At 41.2% G+C, this 21152-nt stretch overlaps 1 protein-coding gene across 3 annotated transcripts in view; it reads right to left on the reverse strand.

Moving 5' to 3' along the window:
- Window positions 1-21152, reverse strand: part of LOC132823247 (endoplasmic reticulum aminopeptidase 1-like) — an 89332-nt gene that overhangs the window by 46045 nt on the left and 22135 nt on the right. For all 3 annotated transcript variants that reach the window (XM_060836904.1, XM_060836911.1, XM_060836895.1), the window contains exons 5-7: window positions 19766-19886; window positions 5691-5845; window positions 4703-4816 (exon numbers count right to left, since the gene is read on the reverse strand). In XM_060836904.1, coding sequence (XP_060692887.1) covers window positions 4703-4816; window positions 5691-5845; window positions 19766-19886 — 390 coding nt within the window. The remainder of the gene's footprint in view (window positions 1-4702; window positions 4817-5690; window positions 5846-19765; window positions 19887-21152) is intronic.

Here is a 21152-nt window from a genome sequence, read left to right on the forward strand (position 1 = left end):
GGGAACTATGGAGCTATGAGGGAGGAGCTGGCCAAAGTTTAATGGTGCAAAACTTTAGCAGGGATGAACAATGGTGGATATTTCTATGTATAATGCAGAAGATGCAGGATCAGTTCATTCCAAAAAGGAAGAAAGACCCTAGGAGGAGGCATGGGTGGCCGTGGCTGATGAGGGAAGCTAAGAAACATATCAAGTTAAAAGAGAAAAAGTATAACATAGCAAAGATAAGTGGGAAAATGGAGGACTGGGAAGCTTTTAAAGAACAACAGAGGATTACTAAGAAGGAAATACGCTGAGAAAAAATGAGGTAAGAAGTTAAACTGGCCAATAATATAAAGAAGGATAGTAAAAGTCTTTTTAGGTATGTGAAAGGCAAAAAAATGGTTAAGACTAAAATTGGGCCCTTGAAGACAGAAACAGGGGAATATATTAAAGGGAACAAAGAAATGGCAGAAGAATTGAATTGGTACTTCAGATCTGTGTTCACTGGGGAAGACACAAGCAATCTCCCTGAGGTAACAATGGCTGAAAGACCTGAACTGAAGGGAATTTACATTTGCCAGGAATTGGTGTTGGAGAGACTGTTAGGTCTGAAGGTTGATAAGTTCCCGGGGCCTGATGGTCTACATCCCAGGGTACTGAAGGAGGTGGCTCGAGAAATCGTGGATGCGTTGGTGATTATTTTCCAGAGTTCGATAGATTCGGGATCAGTTCCTGCGGATTGGAGGGTGGCTAATGTTGTACCACTTTTTAAGAAAGGTGGGAGAGAGAAAATAGGAAATTATAGACCAGTTAGTCTGACCTCAGTGGTGGGAAAGATGCTGGAGTCTATTATAAAGGATGAAATTACGACACATCTGGATAGTAGTAACAGGATAAATCAGAGTCAGCATGGATTTATGAAGGGGAAATCATGCTTGACTAATCTTCTGGAATTTTTTGAGGATGTAACTCTGAAGATGGACGAGGGAGATCAGTAGATGTAGTGTACCTGGACTTTCAGAAAGCTTTTGATAAAGTCCCACATAGGAGGTTAGTGAGCAAAATTGGGGCGCGTGGTACTGGGGGCAAAGTACTATCTTGGCAGATGCAGTTTAATGTGGATAAATGTATGGTTATCCACTTTGGTGACAAGAACAGGAAGACAGATTACTACCTATATGGAATCAATTTAGGTAAAGGGACAGTACAGAGAGATCTGGGTGTTCTTGTACACCAGTCAATGAAGGTAAGCATGCAGGTACAGCAGGTAGTGAAGAAGGCTAATAGCATGCTGGCCTTCATAACAAGAGGGATTGAGTATAGAAGCAAAGAGGTTCTTCTGCAGCTGTACAGGGCCCTGGTGAGATCACACCTGGAGTACTGTGCAGTTCTGGTCTCCAAATTTGAGGAAAGACATTCTGGCTATTGAGGGAGTGCAGTGTAGGTTCACGAGGTCAATTCCTGGAATGGCGGGATTACCTTACACTGAAAGACTGAAGCGACTGGGCTTGTATACCCTTGAGTTTAGAAGACTGAGAGGGGATCTGATTGAGACATATAAGATTATTAAAGGATTGGACACTGTGGAGGCAGGAAACATGTTTCCGCTGATAGGTGAATGCCAAACCAGAGGACACAGCTTAAAAATACGGGGTAGACCATTTAGGACAGAGATGAGGAGAAGCTTCTTCACCCAGAGAGTGGTGGCTGTGTGGAATGCTCTGCCCCAGAGGGCAGTGGAGGCCTAGTTTCTGCATTCATTTAAGAAAGAGTTGGATAGAGCTCTCAAGGTTTGTGGAATCAAGGGTTATGGAGATAGGGCAGGAACAGGATACTGATTAAGGATGATCAGCCATGATCATATTGAATGGTGGTGCAGGCTCGAAGGACAGAATGACCTACTCCTGCACCTATTGTCTATTGTCATCCATATTGACCAGATACCCTAAACAAATCTACTCCAATTTACCAACATTTGGTCCATATCTCTCTAAATCCTTTCTATTTATGTACCCATCCAGATGCCTTTTAAATGCTGTAATTGTACCAGCCTCTGCCACATCCTGTGGCAGCTTCTTCCATACACACACCACCCTCTGCAAGAAAAAGTTGCCCCTTAGGTCCTTTTATATCGATCCTCTCTCATCTTTAAACTATGTCCTCTCGTTTTGGACTCCCTTACCCTGGGAAAAAAGACCTTAGGATAAAGACTTTGACTCTTTATCCTATCCACGTCCCTCATGATTTTATAAACCTCTAACAGGTCTCCCCTCAGCCTCCAATGCTCCAGGGAAAAACACCTCAGCCTATGCAACCCCTCCCAAAAGCTCCTCATGATTTTATAGACCTCTATAATGGCCCCCCTCCGCCTCCAACACTCCAGGGAATAAAACCCCAGCCTACTCAGCCGCTCCCCAAAGCCCCTCATGATTTTATAAACCTCTACAAAGTCCCCCCTCAGCCTCCAATAATCCAGGGGAAAAAGCCCCAGCCTATTCAGCCCCTCCCTAAAGCTCAAACCTTTCAATCCTGGCAAAATCCTTCTAAGTCTTTCTGAACCCTTTCCAGTTTAACAACATCTTTCCTATTGCAGGGAGACCAGAAGTGAATGCACATTCTATCATCTGGAGGGCTGCATCGTCCCAGATGGTCTCAGCTTCTCAAGTTGCACTGAAGTTCTATGATTCATCTGCTATGAATTCTGTGCAACTTTACCTTAATCAACTCTACTATATCTTTAATTACTAAACCAAAGGTAGAGACTAAACTTTTACAAAGTACAACAGTTCCATTTATTTTACCAAACACACCAATCATTAACAATGACTGAACAGTTTTTTTAATGAACTTCAATGCCACTGTTTCGCTAAAAGGTCAGGCAAGTAACTGCCCTTAATTTTTCATTTCTAACACCAACTGTTAAAATTTGGACGAGAGCAGATTAAGGCAATTCAAATTCAAGATTTTCTCACTCTGCATGATCATTAGGAGCTTATATTGATTGCTTCCAAAAATCAACACCTAACCACATGAGGCCAGAAGTCACATGACACCAGGTTATAGTCCAACAGGTTTATTTGAAATCACAACCTTTCAAAGCATTACTCCTTCACCAGGTGAAGTGAAGGAAAGCATACAGGCATGGAAGTTATAGGCAGAGAGATCAAAAGGTAGTACAAAAGCTGTGATAAAGTGTTGACAGGCTGAATAGCAAGTCTCTGCAGGTGATCAAAAGTGTCAGCTGGTGTGAGGAAAGTGTCAACAGCTGAATAGCAAGTGAAGGGATGACCTATGATCCAATTAATTTAGGCAGAGAGATAATTACAAAAAATTAAAAATAAGATGGTACTCGAGACAAACCAAATGACTGGAATGACATCTGAAAATGTGTTGCTGGTCAAAGCACAGCAGGCCAGGCAGCATCTCAGGAATAGAGAATTCGACGTTTCGAGCATAAGCCCTTCATCAGGAATGAGAGAGAGTAGCCAAGCAGGCCAAGATAAAAGGTAGGGAGGAGGGACTTGGGGGAGGGGCGATGAAGGTGGGATAGGTGGAAGGAGGTCAAGGTGAGGGTGATAGGCCGGAGTGGGGTGGGGGCGGAGAGGTCAGGAAGAAGATTGCTGGTTAGGAGGGCGGTGCTGAGTTGAGGGAACTGACTGAGACAAGGTGGGGGGAGGGGAAATGAGGAAACTGGAGAAATCTGAATTCATACCTTGTGGTTGGAGGGTTCCCAGGAATGACATGTTAGGTATAAGAGATGCATGTCTAGATTAGAGTGATTTGGAGATGCTGGTGTTGGACTGGGGTGTACAAAGTTGCTTCCAATTAAACCTGTTGGATTATAACTTGGTTTGTGTGATTTTTAACTTAGATTAGAGTGGTGCTGGAAAAGCACAGCAGGTCAGACTGCATCCGAAGAGCAGTAAAATCGACGATTCGGGCAATAGCCCTTCATCAGGAAAGGGTTTTGAAGATCTTTTGCCTGAAATGTCGATTCTCCTGCTGTTTGGATGCTGCCTGACCTACTGTGCTTTTCCAGCACCACTCTAATCTAGCCTCTGATCTCCAGCATCTACAGTCCTCACTTTTGCCTTTAAGAGATGCATGCTGAGGGTTTAACAAGTAATCTAAAACTGTGTAAACTAATTAAGGTAGAGAGATCATAACACGTTATCAAGGTGATGGTGTTAAAACAGGACCGTAAGGAAGATTTTACAAATATAAAACAATGTCTGGTGGGGCTATATGAGGCGCAACATGAACCCAAGATCATGGTTGAGGCCATCGTCATGATTACAGGACTTAGCTATCAGTTTCTGCTCAGCGATTCTGTATTGCTGTGTGTCTCGAAGGCTGAGACTTCTGATTCTGCCTATCCCAGTCCAATATCAGCACCTCCAAATCATCACATATGAATGGGAAGTTTGAATCTGTTTCTCACGGTTCAGTAGGAAGTCAGTGAAATCACTACCTTGCCAGATAATATTTCTGTATCTGCATCAGTGCACCATGGATATGACTTGTCTACTATTTTATAATAATATTTTCAAGCTGGAGCAGCTGAAATTTATAGCTTGCTTAGTCTTTTCCACAATATTAAATATGAGATGTTTACCATATGCAATTTCTTAATAGACAGAATTCACTACAATGTGACAATGATCCTTATAAAAGATCTAGACCCCTCAATTATCCTCAACAAAAGCTCATCAGTACTTACAACTTGAAGCTCTGGGTGTGTGATGTTAACCGAGATAATTTCCATGAACTTGGCAAATCCTTCATTCAGCCAAAGATCATTCCACCACTCCATGGTCACCAAATTTCCAAACCACTAAGAGAAGTACATTTCAGATGTCAGCAACTAGTTTATTCTTTTGCTGTCTATATAAATAATAATGAGTTTATATACCACAGGTGTTAACACAATCCAGCATAGCAACTATTATTTCAAAATATTATGAGTCATAAATCAGAAGCAAACTCTTTCCTGAGCCACACATGAGGACAATCAGTGGCTAATTAAGGGCTGCAACAGCAGACATCAAGGAAATTTTTTTTTATCATAGATGTTAACAGGGAAAAAAAGAGAAAGGATAACTATATTCCTGATTGCTGAACAAAATATTTACCAGCCTGTTATTAAGGCAATACCATTTCAAACTTCCAACTGGACCTCAAAGATTTCCACAACCCCAGTTCATTTCCTGAATCAAAGTGCATTATGTGACAGACTCCTATGACCAATAATGACACCAAAGGCACTCCAGTCTAAGGAACACTTCCAACAGAAACAGGAGTTAAGGTTCATAAAAGACAACAGCAGAACTGCAGGCTCTGTAGTTTCAGGTAACCGAGAAGCAGCAACATCAAGGGAGGAGAAGTCCTCCGCTAGATAAATTCTTGCATATTGAAGCACTGTCGCAACTGTCCCAGGTCTACCAGAATGGTGGATTAGATAATCCTACAAAACAGTGCTAAGAAAAGTGGTTTTAACTGGGACAGAAGGCCTTGCTCCACATGACTCCTTTTGTAGCACCCATTATGGGGAGCAAGGAAGCAAAATGGAGCTGTTGGCCAGGAGGCTCCAGCTGTCTCTCAACTCATTTGCCTGTCATTTCCATGTTCAACTGGAGTAGTGGAAAGATATTCCGCCTGATTAGTCTTTAACTTTCAATTAAAGTTGCAAAATGTTAAGCTGATGTTACCTGGTGAGCCAGTTCATGCGCTATGATCATGGTGATTCCAAGTTTGTCAGAGGCTGAAGAGGTTACAGGGTTGTAAAGCAGAGCTGACTCTCTGTAGGTGGTCAGACCCCAGTTTTCCATCGCCCCAGCTTGAAAGTCGGGGATAGCAGCCAAATCTGAGGGCAAATCAGCAACATTAAAGAAAAAGAACTGCACAAGTCGGCTTGTGCTTAAGAGTCCAAGAAAGAGTAGAATGTGTACGTTAACCAACTGAAAATGATTTGCTTAATTTTGAAAATATCTACATTGCATCCAGACTGTGGTATTTCTTGCCTGCAATTATCATAAACAGGTATAACAAATATCCAACTATTATTCACTTAATGTCACTGAGAAGCATTTTGAATTTCTTTGGACAATAGCCCAAATTTTATGGTGGTGAAATTTTCAGCACCATTTGCCATCATTACTCCTCTGAAACTGACAGCAACTTTTGGAGTCTGCACATGTGCAGATAAACAAGGAAATCCTGTCACAGTCAGTGATTCTATTCTTCCCCATGAAGCACATTGCGATCAAATAGAAAAATCACTGTGCTGGTGAGAACTTGCTCTTCAATACTATTACTCCAGCTATAAAACACTTGAAGTGTGATATCCGTAACTGGAATTTTAACAATTGAGAATGACTTTGGACTTAAAAACCTCACACAAATTTGCAGAATGTCAAATTTTTCAATTAGGAAAGACTATGTCATAATTTTAGCATTGCATATTTCTGAAAAAGGCACATTTGCTGAATTGTCTTAATCTTGTTCTCATCAGAACATTTTGCAAGAATACAAATTCAAGGCAAAAACCAACAAGTACACTGAATATGAGGAGAGTGCTGATTGGTTAGCATTTCCTGATGAAGGGTTTATGCCTGAAACGCGATTCTCATGCTCCTTGGATGCTGACTGACAGGATGTATTTTTTCAGCACCACACTCTCAATTCTGGTTAGCAAGTGGACTCTGATTGGTGGGGTGGTTGCTATGGAAAAGCACCCACTAATGCTGATCAACAGTTAACAGCCAAGCAGGTTGATTTTGATTAGTCAGGGCATTGTCCTATTAGTGTCAGAGCCAATGCCATGGGGATTGCAAGTCTTTGTGGGCAACACAAGGTCAGCAGCAACACAACAGCAGTTACCGTTGAGCTTAAAATTTGAGCGAGCATTTATTCTGAGCCAACACTGAATAAAAACCAAACATTTTTAGTGTAGAAAGGAGAAAAGAGATAAAAAGTCACCCAACAACACAATCCACCTACATTCACGGTGGCTCAGTGGTTAGCACTCGCTGCCTCACATCACCTGGGTCCCTGGTTTGATCCCAGCCTTGGGTGACTGTCTGTGTGGAGTTTGCACATTCTCCCCCCATCTGCATGGGTTTCCTCTGAGTGCTCTGGTTTCCTCCCACAGTCCACAGATGTGCAAGTCAGGTGAATTGGCTGTGCTAAATTGCCCATAGGTGGATTAGTCAGAGGGAAATGGGTCTGGTTGGGTTACTCTTCGGAGGGTTGGTACGGACTGATTGGGCCAAAGGGCCTGTTTCCACACTGTAGGGAATCTAATGATTCTTCTATTCATAGAACATTACAGTGCAGTACTAGCCTTTCGGCCCTTGATGTTGCACCGACCTGTGGAACGAATCTGAAGCCCATCTAACCTACATTATTCCATTATCATTCATATGGCTATCCAATGCCATTTAAATGTCCTTAAAGTTAGCGAGTCTACTACTATTGCAGGCAGGGCGTTCCACGGCCCTCCTTCTCTCTGAGTAAAGAAACTACCTCTGACATCTGATATGACATCATAATATTTCTTCCTATTGATACTTTGTCAATTGCCTCTTGAACCAAATTTTACTGTTAGCAATATCGCATTGAGTCATACAACATCATCAACCAGGTTGTCACAAAATCTATGAAGAGCTACACAAAGTAATGAAAGAAGGCTCTTTTTTTCAAAAAATACCATTTTTGCTTTTAAAAAATCAAATTTAAGGCATTGACTGGGCTTTTTCTGAATACATGAGTTTTGTATGGTGTGTTCAAGGTCAAGACCCATTTCTGTCAGGTTTCCAATTGTTATTGACAACAATCCAATTTAGATTTCCTTGCCATCACCTGATTCTAAAACATGATTATTCGAATATATTTAAACTGGGACCTTCGATATCAGCACTCCAAGTTCTGTGAATTTATGCTTACATTTCAAACTCAGATTGATTTAACTTAAAATGTAGCCGTTGCCTGGAACAAATGAAACTTAAATTTAAAAAAGTGATGACTAAAAGACCTTTGATTAATCATGTTAGGAAACGAGACTTTTGCAGTGTTTTCTCTTGCTTTCTTTATAGACACAGCTGCATTTACATGTGACAACCTAAGTCCCTTGGGCTTGCCTGATGAATAGTTTTAGCAGCAACTACATAAGCGGTTTAGCGTGTCAAGGACTGATTGCCAATGGGATTTTTATTGCTTGGTTGCTTTATGGAAGAATTGTAGTATTGAATGAAGGAAAGAAAATTGAGGCAGTTTTTAGGTCCTCCACCCCCCATAAATATTCTCTCAAGATCTCACAGTGACCTCTGTGCGAGAAATGTGCACAATTTTGTAGAGACAAGAAAGGAAGATGCACCACATACCTGAATTCGAAATTATTTACAGACTGAATTTTATTCAGCTGTGAAGGCAACAACCACATTCCATATTTACACCACTGACTGAAGTGAGCAACTACAGTGTGTAATATTACTGATCCATGTCCACACATGTGGTAATTGATACACTTTCAGGAGAGCTGAACATTCATTTGGTTTAGCACAACAAGACATCAGCACAAACTCATTTTCACCAAAGCATATAACTGACCTCATCACTTATTTCATCTCCAGACAGAATGTATACATTCACGAAGAATTCTTTATATCACTGCTGGATTGGCTGGAACTTTGTATGAGTCTTTTGACCTGATGAATTCAGACTTCTCTGCAGCTAAGTGCATTGATGGCTTATGGGTAAAAACAATGACTGCAGATGCTGGAAACCAGATTCTGGATTAGTGGTGCTGGAAGAGCACAGCAGTTCAGGCAGCATCCAAAGTGCAGCGAAATCAGTCTAGCAAGGTTTTTATTGTTGAACTTTTACTCAACTCAATGTGACTTAACGGGTCATTTTTACTACCTTGATAGATCAAGAGGCATTATCTAATTTAATATTAATCTGCATATTTACACATTGATACAACCTTAGATCCAAATCTCAATAACGATGGAACTTCTAACAATCTAGTACTTTCCCAGTACAACACTGAAGTGCAAATGATGTTCAAGTCATGGAATACTTGGCCCTTTGATTCAAAGGTTAGAGTGCTATCAACTGACTGAAATGAAGAACACAGAAAATTGTTGTCCCAGGGATATGCTTTTTGCAGCAGGATGGTTCACCAGTTAAGAGTCTTATATTAGGAACAGAGTTGTATAATAAAGATTTTGTAAAAAGGTCATCTTTCTTCAAATGGACAAAAAGAACGTTAAAAGAATTGGCTTCCAAAAGTCCTCCAATTTACCACATGGAATAAACTGTGATCAGCCAGATGAAGAAATCAGATTGTAATTATCTCAAGAAGAATCACAAAAGACATTCGAAATTCAGTAAGTCTCAGAAGACACTATTAAATCTTCCGAAGCTGTGAAAAATCATAGCTTCTGTGACAATGGTAAGGAGCCAGGAAGCTAAATCAAATGGATTCCAGTCTCATTAGAGTTGCAGAGGAGCCATTTTGAATTTTTGAATTATAAAAGGCAGGCTGTAAAAGCCACTTTGTGCAAACACCTCAGGAGGGCCTAAGATGACAGTTCCAACCACAGCTCTTTGAAAATATTGTGAACAGCATGGGTCTTCTTTTTGTCACTAGAAGTACCAGAAATCATTCCTGTTCTGTTGAAAGGGGATCAACTGTCTTCAAGTGTCATGCCAGCAGAATCAAGAAGGAAAAACAAACTTTGCTCGTTGACCAAATGTGTTCTACCCAGTGGTTCAACTAACATTTCAACCTGAAAAGACAGACCAACTATGGTATCTTAAAGGACTGAATTGAATTTCCTCTTTAGGAGGATCTTTTTATCTTTGTCTGCATTTGTGCCTTGTGTATTTTGTCAATACTTTTATTACTTTTACTTAAGTAACTCATGGCAGTGCTTTGTAACAGACTATCCATTGTCTTGTCTAATCCGAAAGCTTTTCTATAGGCTACTTTTAAATTGGAATCATGCATAAATTAAAAGGGGACTATATGTACAATCAGGTTCTTAGCTCACAAACCACTTCATGAAACACTTTTTTATCCGGTGTTATGTTTGGATGCTGGATAAATTTTAAAGCTATTGGACGTCACTCACACAGAGTATTTAGTTAGAAGTAATTTGAGCCTTGTTTCCGCCATTAAAAAAGATAACCATCCAGAAACAACAGAATTTGGTTTCATGTGTTCATTATACCAGCTGGACACCATTCAGGCTTGTGCTGATATGTGTCAAGTGACATTCACACTAAATAAATACCAAGCATCTCCAACAAGAGAGAATCTAACCACTTATTCAGAATAGTTAATTACTAGACCCCCTACTTTAGCATTATCTGGGGGGGTTACCATTGACCAGGAATTCAATTGGACTGGCTACGTAAATGTGTTCACAAGGTCACAGACCCAAACTTACCTCTGCATACCTTGACACCATCCTGTCTCCCTTAGTCTAGAAACTTCCCACCTATGTTCGGGTCACCACCCATGCCCTCCACCTCCTCCATGATTTTCGTTTCTCTGGTCCCCAACACCTTCTCTTCACCATGGACATCCAATCCCTCTGCACATCTATCCTCCATGACGAAGGCCTCCAATTCCTCCACTTCTTCCTCTCACACCCACCTAACCAGTATCCCTCTACTGACACACTCATCTGTCTGGCTGAACTGGTCCTCACCCTCAACAATTTATCCTTCCAATCCTCTCACCTCCTCCAGACCAAAGGGGTAGCCATGGGTATCCACATTGGCCCCAGCTATGTCTGCCTCTTTGTCAGGTAGGTGGAACAGTCCATCCTCCGCAGCTACACCAGTATCATTCCTGACCTTTTCCTCCACTACATCGATGACTGTATCAGCACTACCTCGTGCTCTCATAAGGAGGCTGAACAGTTCATCAACTCCACTAACACCTTCCAACTTGACCTCAAGTTCACCTGGACAATCAGAGATATCTCCCTCCCCTTCCAGGACCTCTCCATCACCATTTCCAGCCACCGACTCAACACAGACATCCATTACAAACCCGCCAACACCCACACTTACCTGGACTACACCTCCTCCCACCCTGTCTCCTGTAAAAATGTTATCCCTTATTCCCAATTCCCCCTTCACCACATCTGCGTGCAGGAGGACCAATTCCACCATAGAACATCACAGATGGCCTCCTTCTTCAAAGGTTGCAAATTCCGCTCCCATGTGGTCGACGATGCCCTTCAATACATCTCTGCCACTTCTCGCTCCTCCGCCTTTGAACCCCACCTCTCCAATCACAACAAGGACAGAACTCCCCTGGTCCTCACCTTCCACCCCACCAACATCCACATACATTGCATCATCATCTGCCATTTCTGTCACCTACAAATGTACTCCACCACCAGAGATATATTTCCTGCCCCACCCCTATCTGTGTTTCATAGAGACCATTCCCTCCCGACTCCCTTGTTAGGTCCACCCCCACCTCCTGCACCAACCCACCCTGCCCTTCCTGCACCTTCACATGCCACTGCAAAAAGTGCAAAACCTACGCCAACATCTGCCCCCTCAACTCCTTCCACATCCAACAGAAATTTAGCTGCAGTTCTACACATGTCATCTACTGCATCTATTGATGTGGTCTCCTCTACTTTGGGGAGACAGGACACCAACTTGCGGATTATTTCAGACAACATTTCTAGGACAACTGCAATAACCAACACCACCGCCTACAGCTGAACACTTTAACTCCCCCTCCTGCTCTGCCAAGGACACACAGGTCTTGGGCCTCCTCCACCGTCCAAGCCTTAACACCTGATACCTGGAGGAAGAATGCCTCATCTTCCAGCTTGGGGCTCTCCAATCACATGGGATCAATATGGATTTCATCAGTTTCCCCATTTCCCCTCCTCCCACCTTATCCCAGTCCTAATCTTCCAACTCAGCACCGCCCTCTTGAATGGTCCTACCTATGATTCTTCCTTCCCATCTATCTGCTCCACCCTCATTTCCGACCTGTCAGTGTCACCCGCCACCTTCATCTACCTATCGCATTCCCAGCTACCTTTCCCCCAGCCCCACACCTATCACATTTATCTCTCAGCCCCCTTGACACACAAGCTTCATTCCTAATGAAGGGCTTACGTCTGAAACGTCAATTCTCCTGCTCCCCAGATGCTGCCTGACTAGCCGAAGTTTCCAGCACCAGATTCTTCGACCTGGAATTTTGAAGCGAATAAGTTATCCCCTATGTCCATATCTACAAGGTAGGAGTGATTGAGTATTCCCACTTGCCTGGATATGTGTGGCTCCAACAACACTCATGAAGCCTGAGACCACCCAGGAAAAAGTAGTCTGCTTGATCAGCACCACATCCACCAACCTAAATTTTATTTCATCATCCAACACTGAAGAGTAACAACAATGTGTACTATGTACAAGGTGCATTGCAGGAACTCACCAAGGCTCCTTTGACAGCATTTTCCACTTTGCAACTTTGTACCACCTAGGAGGCTAAGGTTAATGGATAAATGGCAGTACCACCACATACAGGTTTCACTCTTAGCCGCACACCATCCTAACTTGAAACTATATTGCCATGCCTTTATTGTCACTGGACATGTCAGTGGCATGGTTGGTTTCTGTTTGTTTCTGCATGTTCCCTCTTTCATTGCAGTTGTTGCTGTTATGCTTCATTTAGTAGCTAGCTACAGCATTCAGAAGTTTATTGATAGCAGATAGTTTCGAATTTTATATGCAGTTGCAGACATGACCAGTACAGGTTCTGATTCACCTGCACTGATAAAAATGTTCCTATTTTAGGAATCATGCTTCGGAATTCTAGTCATGACGAGGCCTGTAAGGGGAAAGCTTGCAGATACATCTGTACCAGATGGACTGCAAAAATTCAGGAGGTTGGTTTGTCCCCACCTTCTCAAGGATAATTAGGGACAGGTATAATCAGCAATGTTCAAATCCCATGGAAGAATTAAAAGTATCTTAATGGGGATCCAAGATGGCGGCGACCCAGCAAGACTGAGTCCACAGTGCTCTACCCAAAACTTGGGAAAAGTGGGCTATCCACCCCCACCACACTCACTAAACCATTTATAATAGTTGTTAACCTTAAATAGTTACCTATTAGTACATTTAAATAGTCTAATACTAGCTGGAAAATGAGTAAAGGGAAGGGAACAGGCGGCTCTAAGAAAGCAGGGACCCCTCCCCCACCCTCTCCCTCTTCAGCTGCAACAAAGGTGTCTTCAGCTACTTCAGGAGATTTACCAATGAAGATGAGCTTTGAGGAGATGTTTGCCAGGTGGGAGGCGAAGATTGATGCTTTTATCGATGAGTCTCGGCAGAGCAGAGAAGCACTATCAGCCGAGCTGCAGAAGCAGGGCAGAGACATTCAGGAATTGGAGTGCCGAGTCAGAGAGGTGGAGTCGAAGGCCGCAGCCTCAGAAACTGGGATAAAATCAACAGCCGACCACATCCGTTTTCTCGAGAATCGAGTCCAGAACCTAGAAAACCACATTGATGACCTCGAAAATCGATGTCGTAGAAAAAATATTCGGTTGGTGGGCCTGCCCGAGCAGGAAGAGGGAGGTCAGCTGACAGCATTCTTAGAGCATTGGCTGCCACAACTTTTAAATCTGCATAATGGATCAGGCCAGGTAAGGATAGAATGGGCCTACCGGGTCACAGTACGTGGGCCCGGCTCAACCCAGCGCCCACGCCCGGTCCTGTTCCAGCTGCAGAGCTATAGGGAGAGGCAGATGCTCCTGGAAGCCTCAAGAAATCTGGGAAAAGATCCCCAAGCTATGATCCACAAAGGATCCAGGATCATGCTGTTCCAGGACTTCTCCCCAGCTTTGGTCCGAAAGAGGAAGGCATTCGATGAGGCGAAGAAGCGTTTAAGGGACTTAAATATCCAGTACTCCTTACGATATCCAGCGACGCTACGCCTTAGCCACGAAGGATCCATATATAACTTCGGATCACCGGAGAAGGCTAAGGAATTCTTGGACTCTCTTAAATAAACTGTAAGAGATTGTGGACGCTGGTCTGCCTTTCCCATTATTTTGGTCTACATCCCTTCATCTTTTCTTATCTTTCCCCCTATGTGTGTATGTGTATATATATATATATATATATATATGTTGGGGCGTTTGGTTAATGTTGATGGGGAGAGGTGGTTACCTTATTCTATTTTACTTCTGTTTTTAGGAGCGGGGTTGTTTTTCTTTCCCCTGTTATTTTGTGGTATTATATTTAAGTATTACGTGTTGAGATTGTAATCTTATAGTTATATATGGTATTAATATTCCCAAATATATTTAGATGTGGGTGTGGGTGGGGGTGGGGTGTTCACTGTTAACTCTAGCTTTATATTATATTTGAATTCTCCTCATTTTATTGAGGAACACCTGGGTCAAGGGTGGGGCACTGGTTGGAAGAGGGTAAGATGGACTGTGGGAGAGGAAGTGACGCTCCCTGGGAACAAGGGAGAAAATCTCCAATTCGGAATGTTTTATATTTTTTATACTTAGAAAGAGTTTTTTGTTATATTGTTTTGAGTGTATCAGAGAGTCTTTACTTTTGTAAATCTTGTATGCTCCATGCTCGGGATGTTCTAGATAGGGTTTCCCCTCCCGAGGGGTCTCGGATCTGTCCAAATGATTATGGCTGAACAGTCGGTTAAGTGGTGCACCTGGAATGTCAGGGGGAGTAATTCGCCAGTTAAAAGGAAGAAAATATTATCAAATCTTAAGAAGGAGAGAGTTGATATAGCTCTCCTACAGGAGACACACCTGTCGGATAAAGAACACTTAAAATTACGACAGGGCGGATTTGATCAGGCCTTTTTTTCGTCTTTTAATTCAAAAAGCAGGGGAGTCGTTATCCTTGTCCGGAAGAACTTCCCTTTGAAAATTCTAAATCAGATAAAAGACGAATCTGGACGATATATTTTGATTAAAGCCCTCATAAATGGAGAGGAATATGGGATCTTAAATGTATACTGCCCCCCGGCACACCCCTTTAAATTCATAACGGAAGCTTTTTCAAAACTGATGGCCTTTGGTGCCCGTCATACAATTATAGGGGGAGACTTTAATTGTATTATGGATCCGGAAATAGACAGGATTCCCAAGAGTGCCGCTGGAGTATCTCCCAGATCTAGACAACTGGCGGACCTGAATAAAGAATTAGGATTGGTAGATGTATGGAGATGTCTCCATCCACAGGGTAGAGATTTTTCTTTCTACTCTAATCCACATAAATGTCACACAAGAATTGATATGTTTTTTGCCCCATCGATTTTTCTAAACTCTATAGCAACCTGTAAAATAGGTACTATAGCAATCTCTGACCATGCCGCTGTATACATGGAAACTAAGGTAAAGAACAATGGGGCATCCGCTCGGCATTGGCGTATGGACCCCTTCCTGATAAAAGATAGCAAATTTTTAAAGTACTTCTCCCAAGAACTAAAAACTTTTTTAGAAATTAATACTGGTACGGCTAGCAATCCGTCAATGATGTGGGAGACCATCAAAGCTTATGCACGAGGTTTGATCATCTCCTATTCAGCGACCCAGAGGAAAATGAAGGGAGAGCAACAGCGTCTGCTCGAAGCTCGCCTAAAAGCAGCCGAAACAGCATACGCTGATAGACCTTCTATCACAAAATTGCAGAGGATTACAGCTCTTAGGACAGCTTTAAACACCGCGCTTACTCAAACGGCTAAAAGGGAAATATTATTTGCGAAACAAAGATTATATGAATATGGCGACAAACCGGGTAGATACTTAGCATTTCTTGCAAAGAAAAAGAAAGCCCCTCAAGCTATTCCGACCATCAAGGAAAGTACAGGTACCCTGACTCATGATCATAAAAAGATCAATGCGACCTTTAAAGAATTTTATTCTGAACTATATAGATCGCAGGATTGTGAAGATAGGATTAGGAGGATGCAGTCATTTTTTAAAAATTTGACCTTCCCGGGCCTGACTCCGGAACAGGTGTCGGCCCTAAATACCCCTTTAACAGTCCAAGAAATACTTGAGGCAATTAGGCAACTTCAGAGCGGAAAAGCACCGGGCCCGGATGGTTTTCAAGCTGAATTCTATAAAGAATTTACAGGAATATTGGTTGACCCACTTATGGATATGTATAATTTTGCGCATAGTCAGGTCTGTCTCCCGCCCACGCTGAAAGAAGCAAATATTTCTCTTATCCTCAAAAAAGGAAAAGACCCAGAAGATTGTGCATCTTACAGACCAATATCCTTACTAAATGTAGACTTTAAAATTCTCTCAAAAATGTTAGCACTAAGACTAGAAAGGGTACTGCCATATATTATAAAGGAGGACCAGACGGGATTTATTAAGGGCCGCAGATCATCCAATAATATCAGAAGGGTCTTGAATATGATCCAAGCCTGTCATCAGGGAAAGATACCAGGAGTAGTAATTTCATTGGATGCGGAAAAGGCATTTGATAGGGTTGAATGGTCATATTTATTTTACACATTGGAAAGGTTTGGCGTTGGACAGGTGTTTACCAAATGGGTTTCAACATTGTATAATGACCCCAAAGCAGCTGTTATTACTAATGGGTTAAGATCGGATGGCTTCAGTGTGGGTAGGGGCTGCCGTCAAGGATGTCCTCTCTCACCATTGTTGTTTACACTGATAATCGAACCATTAGCAGAAGCCATCCGGACTGATCCTAATATAACGGCCCCGAGGATTGGTACAGGTAAACACAAAATTACCCTCTATGCAGATGACGTTCTCTTATTCCTCAGTAATCCTTTAATGTCAGTGCCTCGTCTAATTCAAGTTATTAATACATTTAGTGCATTCTCAGGCTATAAAATTAATTTTTCAAAATCGGAAGCCATGCCAATGGGTGGTCTGGCTATGATATCCCACTTAATGGACGGATCCCCTTTTCCCTTCCGTTGGTCCCTGGAGGGCTTCTTATATTTAGGTATTTTTATCACGCCAGTATTTGATCAGCTGTATAGGGCTAACTTTGTACAATTAATGGAAAGGATAAGGCAGGACCTCCAGCGATGGAGAGACCTTCCGACTTCCTGGCTAGGGAGAATAGCATTAATTAAAATGAATGTTCTGCCCCGTCTCTCATATCCTATGAGAATGCTCCCGCTGATGCTGCCAAGGCTAGCCCTACGTAAATTATATGGCTGGTTGGGCTCCTTTATTTGGAACCATAGACGGCCCCTTATTAAGCTGAAGAAGCTACAGCTTCCACAGGCAAGGGGAGGACTGGACTTCCCAGACTTTAGGAAATATCAGTTAAGCTCCCTACTAAGTTACATAGCTGATTGGGTTTCATCTGATCCACAATCAATTTGGCTGGATATCGAAGCCTCCCAAGTAAAATACCCACTTATTAACCTTTTATTTTCAGATAAGAGGAAAATCATTACAGACCACTGTAAAAATCCCATAATATTAAACACAATTAAGGCCTGGAATATAATGCGGCAAAATGAGGGTAACTCACATAAAACATCCCCCCATGCACCAATAGTAGGCGCATGGGGATTCCAACCGGGGATTACAGATGCCACCTTTAAACTCTGGAGATCCAGGGGCATCTCATGCTTAGGGGACCTATTTAAAGATGGGATCCTGATGTCCTTTGAGCAGCTGCGTCTGAAATTCGGAATACCTAATGGGGATCTCTTTCGATACTTCCAAGTTCGAGATTATATACAGAGGAAGACTACATTAATAGATAGTCTTTATAAATCAGACAGAGAACGTAATGTCTTACGACCAGCGGGGGCATCCTCCGTTAGTACTATATACCATTTGCTACATGATGGAGTCTCAGGAGACATGGATGACCTGCTTAAAACATGGGAGCAGGAGTTGGGGCTAGAAATCTCTGAGGATATGTGGAATGACATTTGGGAAAATGCTAGAAGAATTGCTATCTGTAACAGAACTCAGGCTATCCAACTAAAGATACTTCATAGGGCCCATATAGCTCCGGCTCGACTGGCAAAATTTAAGGCAGGAGCATCTCCAATGTGTCCCAAATGCAAAATAGAGGTGGGTACTCTTGCACATTGTCTGTGGACTTGTCAGAAAATCCGCAGATACTGGACTAAAGTGGCAAATACCCTGACAGAAATTTTAGGAATGGTAATTAGGGTGGACCCTGTATCTCTCCTTTTGGGCTTTTCGAACCTCTCATCTCTGGATATGCATGGGAAGAGACTATTTTCTATTCTCTCTTTCTGCGCAAGGAAAAATATTTTGGTGAACTGGGTGGCTGAGGGCCCCCCTGGACTTTCAAATTGGCACAGATTAATTATGGAATATATCCCCCTTGACTTCCTCACAAATATGGTGCACCGAAAGACTGAATTATTTTATAAAATATGGCAGCCCTTTTTGAATTATATAAATGCAGATATTTCGGCTATCCTAACAAGGGCTTTTATTTAGTGAAGATTTCAGACTAGGCTGCTCCGGGGCCCCTTGGGAGAGGAATCCTGCGCGAATACGGGTTTATTATATTTGATGTTTATACATTCCGAGCATGTAAGAGACTTAGGTATACACTCTGGTTAGTTATAGGTTAGATTAGTAGAAAGTTGAGTTTTTTTTTCTTTTTTCGTTTCTTTTTTTTGTTTTCTTTCTTTCTCTTTTCTTTGTTAAATTATGACTATTGTATATATGATTTAATTGTACATCAATGTTTGTATTTGAGAGTTTTGTTTATTTTTGTAAATTTGCAAAAATGTTAAATTTCAATAAAAATATCTACAAAAAAAAAAGTATCTTAATTGTGCTTCCACTCTTCACCTTTATCCTTAAGATATTTGAAGACACAATCACCTAAAAGTTCTCCTCCAAACTATCCATAAACATGGCTTAGAATTACCTGTGTATCATTATTTCTTCACTGTCACTAGATCACAATCCTGGAGCTTTGTTTCAAACAGCTACGTGGATTACAGCAATATGAAGAAGAGGGTGACTCATCACCACCTTCTCAGAGTAATTGGAGATTGACAATAAATGCTGATTTGTAAGCAACACCTGAATCCCCAATATTTTTAAAAACGTGAATACTTTGATTGAAAATTATTTGTATTTAGTTTTATCGTGCAAATTGTAAACTTGCTCCTCACAGGACTCCTCATGACGAGAATTCTAATGCTTTATTCCCAAAATCAAAACAATTTTTACCTTTATCATTGCCACCTTTAGAATTAGTAGAGCACTTTAACTGTTCATTACCACCAGTAGCCAATTAATACTCAGAACTCATTAGGTCATATCTACAATTCTTTATGAAATTCAAAACTGTCTACTCTCAACAAAGTTTTGAATATTAAAACCAACAGCTAAATGAAATGTAGCAGCAAGAACTGCAATGAAAGTGGGAATGTGCAGTGACAAACAGAAACCAATCACGACTTTGCCCATCTTTCCCATCCAGATGTAGCATTTGGAAAATAAAAAGGCAAAATTATTACAATACATTTAATTTTTATTATGTTATTTTTAGTGCACTGGCTAGTTTTTAACTAAATTCCTGCTTAGAACTTTCAAAATAATAATTGGCTCAATAATATAAGAATTTTAACTACAGATTAAAAAAATAACTTACATTACCCACAAACCAATTTTTTGAAGTAGCACAAAGGAACCTACAAACCAAAATTGATACAAAAACAAAATTACATCCATTAAGTAGTTAATGTACTGTTTTCTTTTACCTTGTTTAGGCAGTGGGTATGAAATATTAAAATAGTCTTCATAAAAGTCCAGGAGTTTGACTGCTGCATCAAGTGCAAATGAAGTCTGATTGATCTTGTCTGGGACGGAATACACAGAAATCTATTAGATAGAAAAATACCAACTTAGTGTTTCCTAACATGTGTCTGGAAATTAGAGTCTGCACCAATTTGTAAGGTATAACCAATAATTTGTGTCGATATTGTACTTATAACACTGTTTTTAAAAAAGTGCTTTTGCAAATGGAGAGGAATTCAAATCACTGTCATTGATTTCAGTAAAACAGAGAAGTAGTCAAAATATTCTTTCATAGTTCATCAGTGAATAATATCATAACTAGGTGCAAGAGTAGTCAATTCAGCCTCCCCACCCCCAAGACTGCTCCGTCATTTTAGTACAACCCTGGCTGATCTCATCTTGGCCTCAACTCTACTTTCCAGCCCACTCTCCATAATCCTTCAACACATTACTAATTAAAACTTAGTCTATCTCCTCCTTTAACTTATTCAATGTCCTGGCATCCACTGCACTCTGAAGTAGTGACTTCTAGTGATTCACAACTTTTTGAGAAAAATAATTTCTCCTCGTCTCTGTTTTCAATCTGCTATTCCATGATCTCTCATTTTAGATTGCCCCATGAGCAAACATCTCTGTAACTACTTTGTCACTCCCCTTTTGCATTTTCTATGCCTCAATTAGATCTCCTCTCATTCTTCTAAACTCCAAAAATAATCAGCTTAAACGGCTCAATCTCTCTTCATAAGATAAATCCTTTATCTGTGGAATCAATCCAGCAAACCTTCTCTGAACTGCCTCCAATAGAGCTTCATTCTCCAGTAAGGAGATGAAAATTATATACAGTACTCCAGGTACAATCTCACTGATGCCTTGTACAGTTGTACCAACAATTCCCTACTTTCATACTCTATTTCGAATTCCCCTTATAATTATCAAGCAATGAGTTTATAGTGCTTTGATCTAAGTAAAAAAGAACTGAATGTCAGTAAAGAGCTTCAAGGCTTATGGCACTTGAACAATATAGTCCAATAACCAAACAGAAGCACAAATTAAAATAAGATAATCAGTCAAGCAAGCTCTTTTGTAAGTTGGAAAGGCTATGGGAAAGACCAACAAAAACAAATGAGTAGGATTAAAAAAACAAACTGACAAATTCAACAGGTTCCATCTGAATCACTGCATCCAGTTTCAGAGTAACATTTAACATTCCCAGTTAATCATGCTAATCTGGATATTTCATATTCCAAGCCGGATAAGGATGCATGTATATACATAGACAAACTGTCTCCAAAACAAACATTAATATGCTGGCAACTTTTTTATAGAAGTGTTTTACACAAAAAAGGCATC

The sequence above is a fragment of the Hemiscyllium ocellatum genome, chromosome 2 (genome assembly GCF_020745735.1).
Source record: "Hemiscyllium ocellatum isolate sHemOce1 chromosome 2, sHemOce1.pat.X.cur, whole genome shotgun sequence".
Lineage (NCBI taxonomy): Eukaryota > Metazoa > Chordata > Chondrichthyes > Orectolobiformes > Hemiscylliidae > Hemiscyllium > Hemiscyllium ocellatum.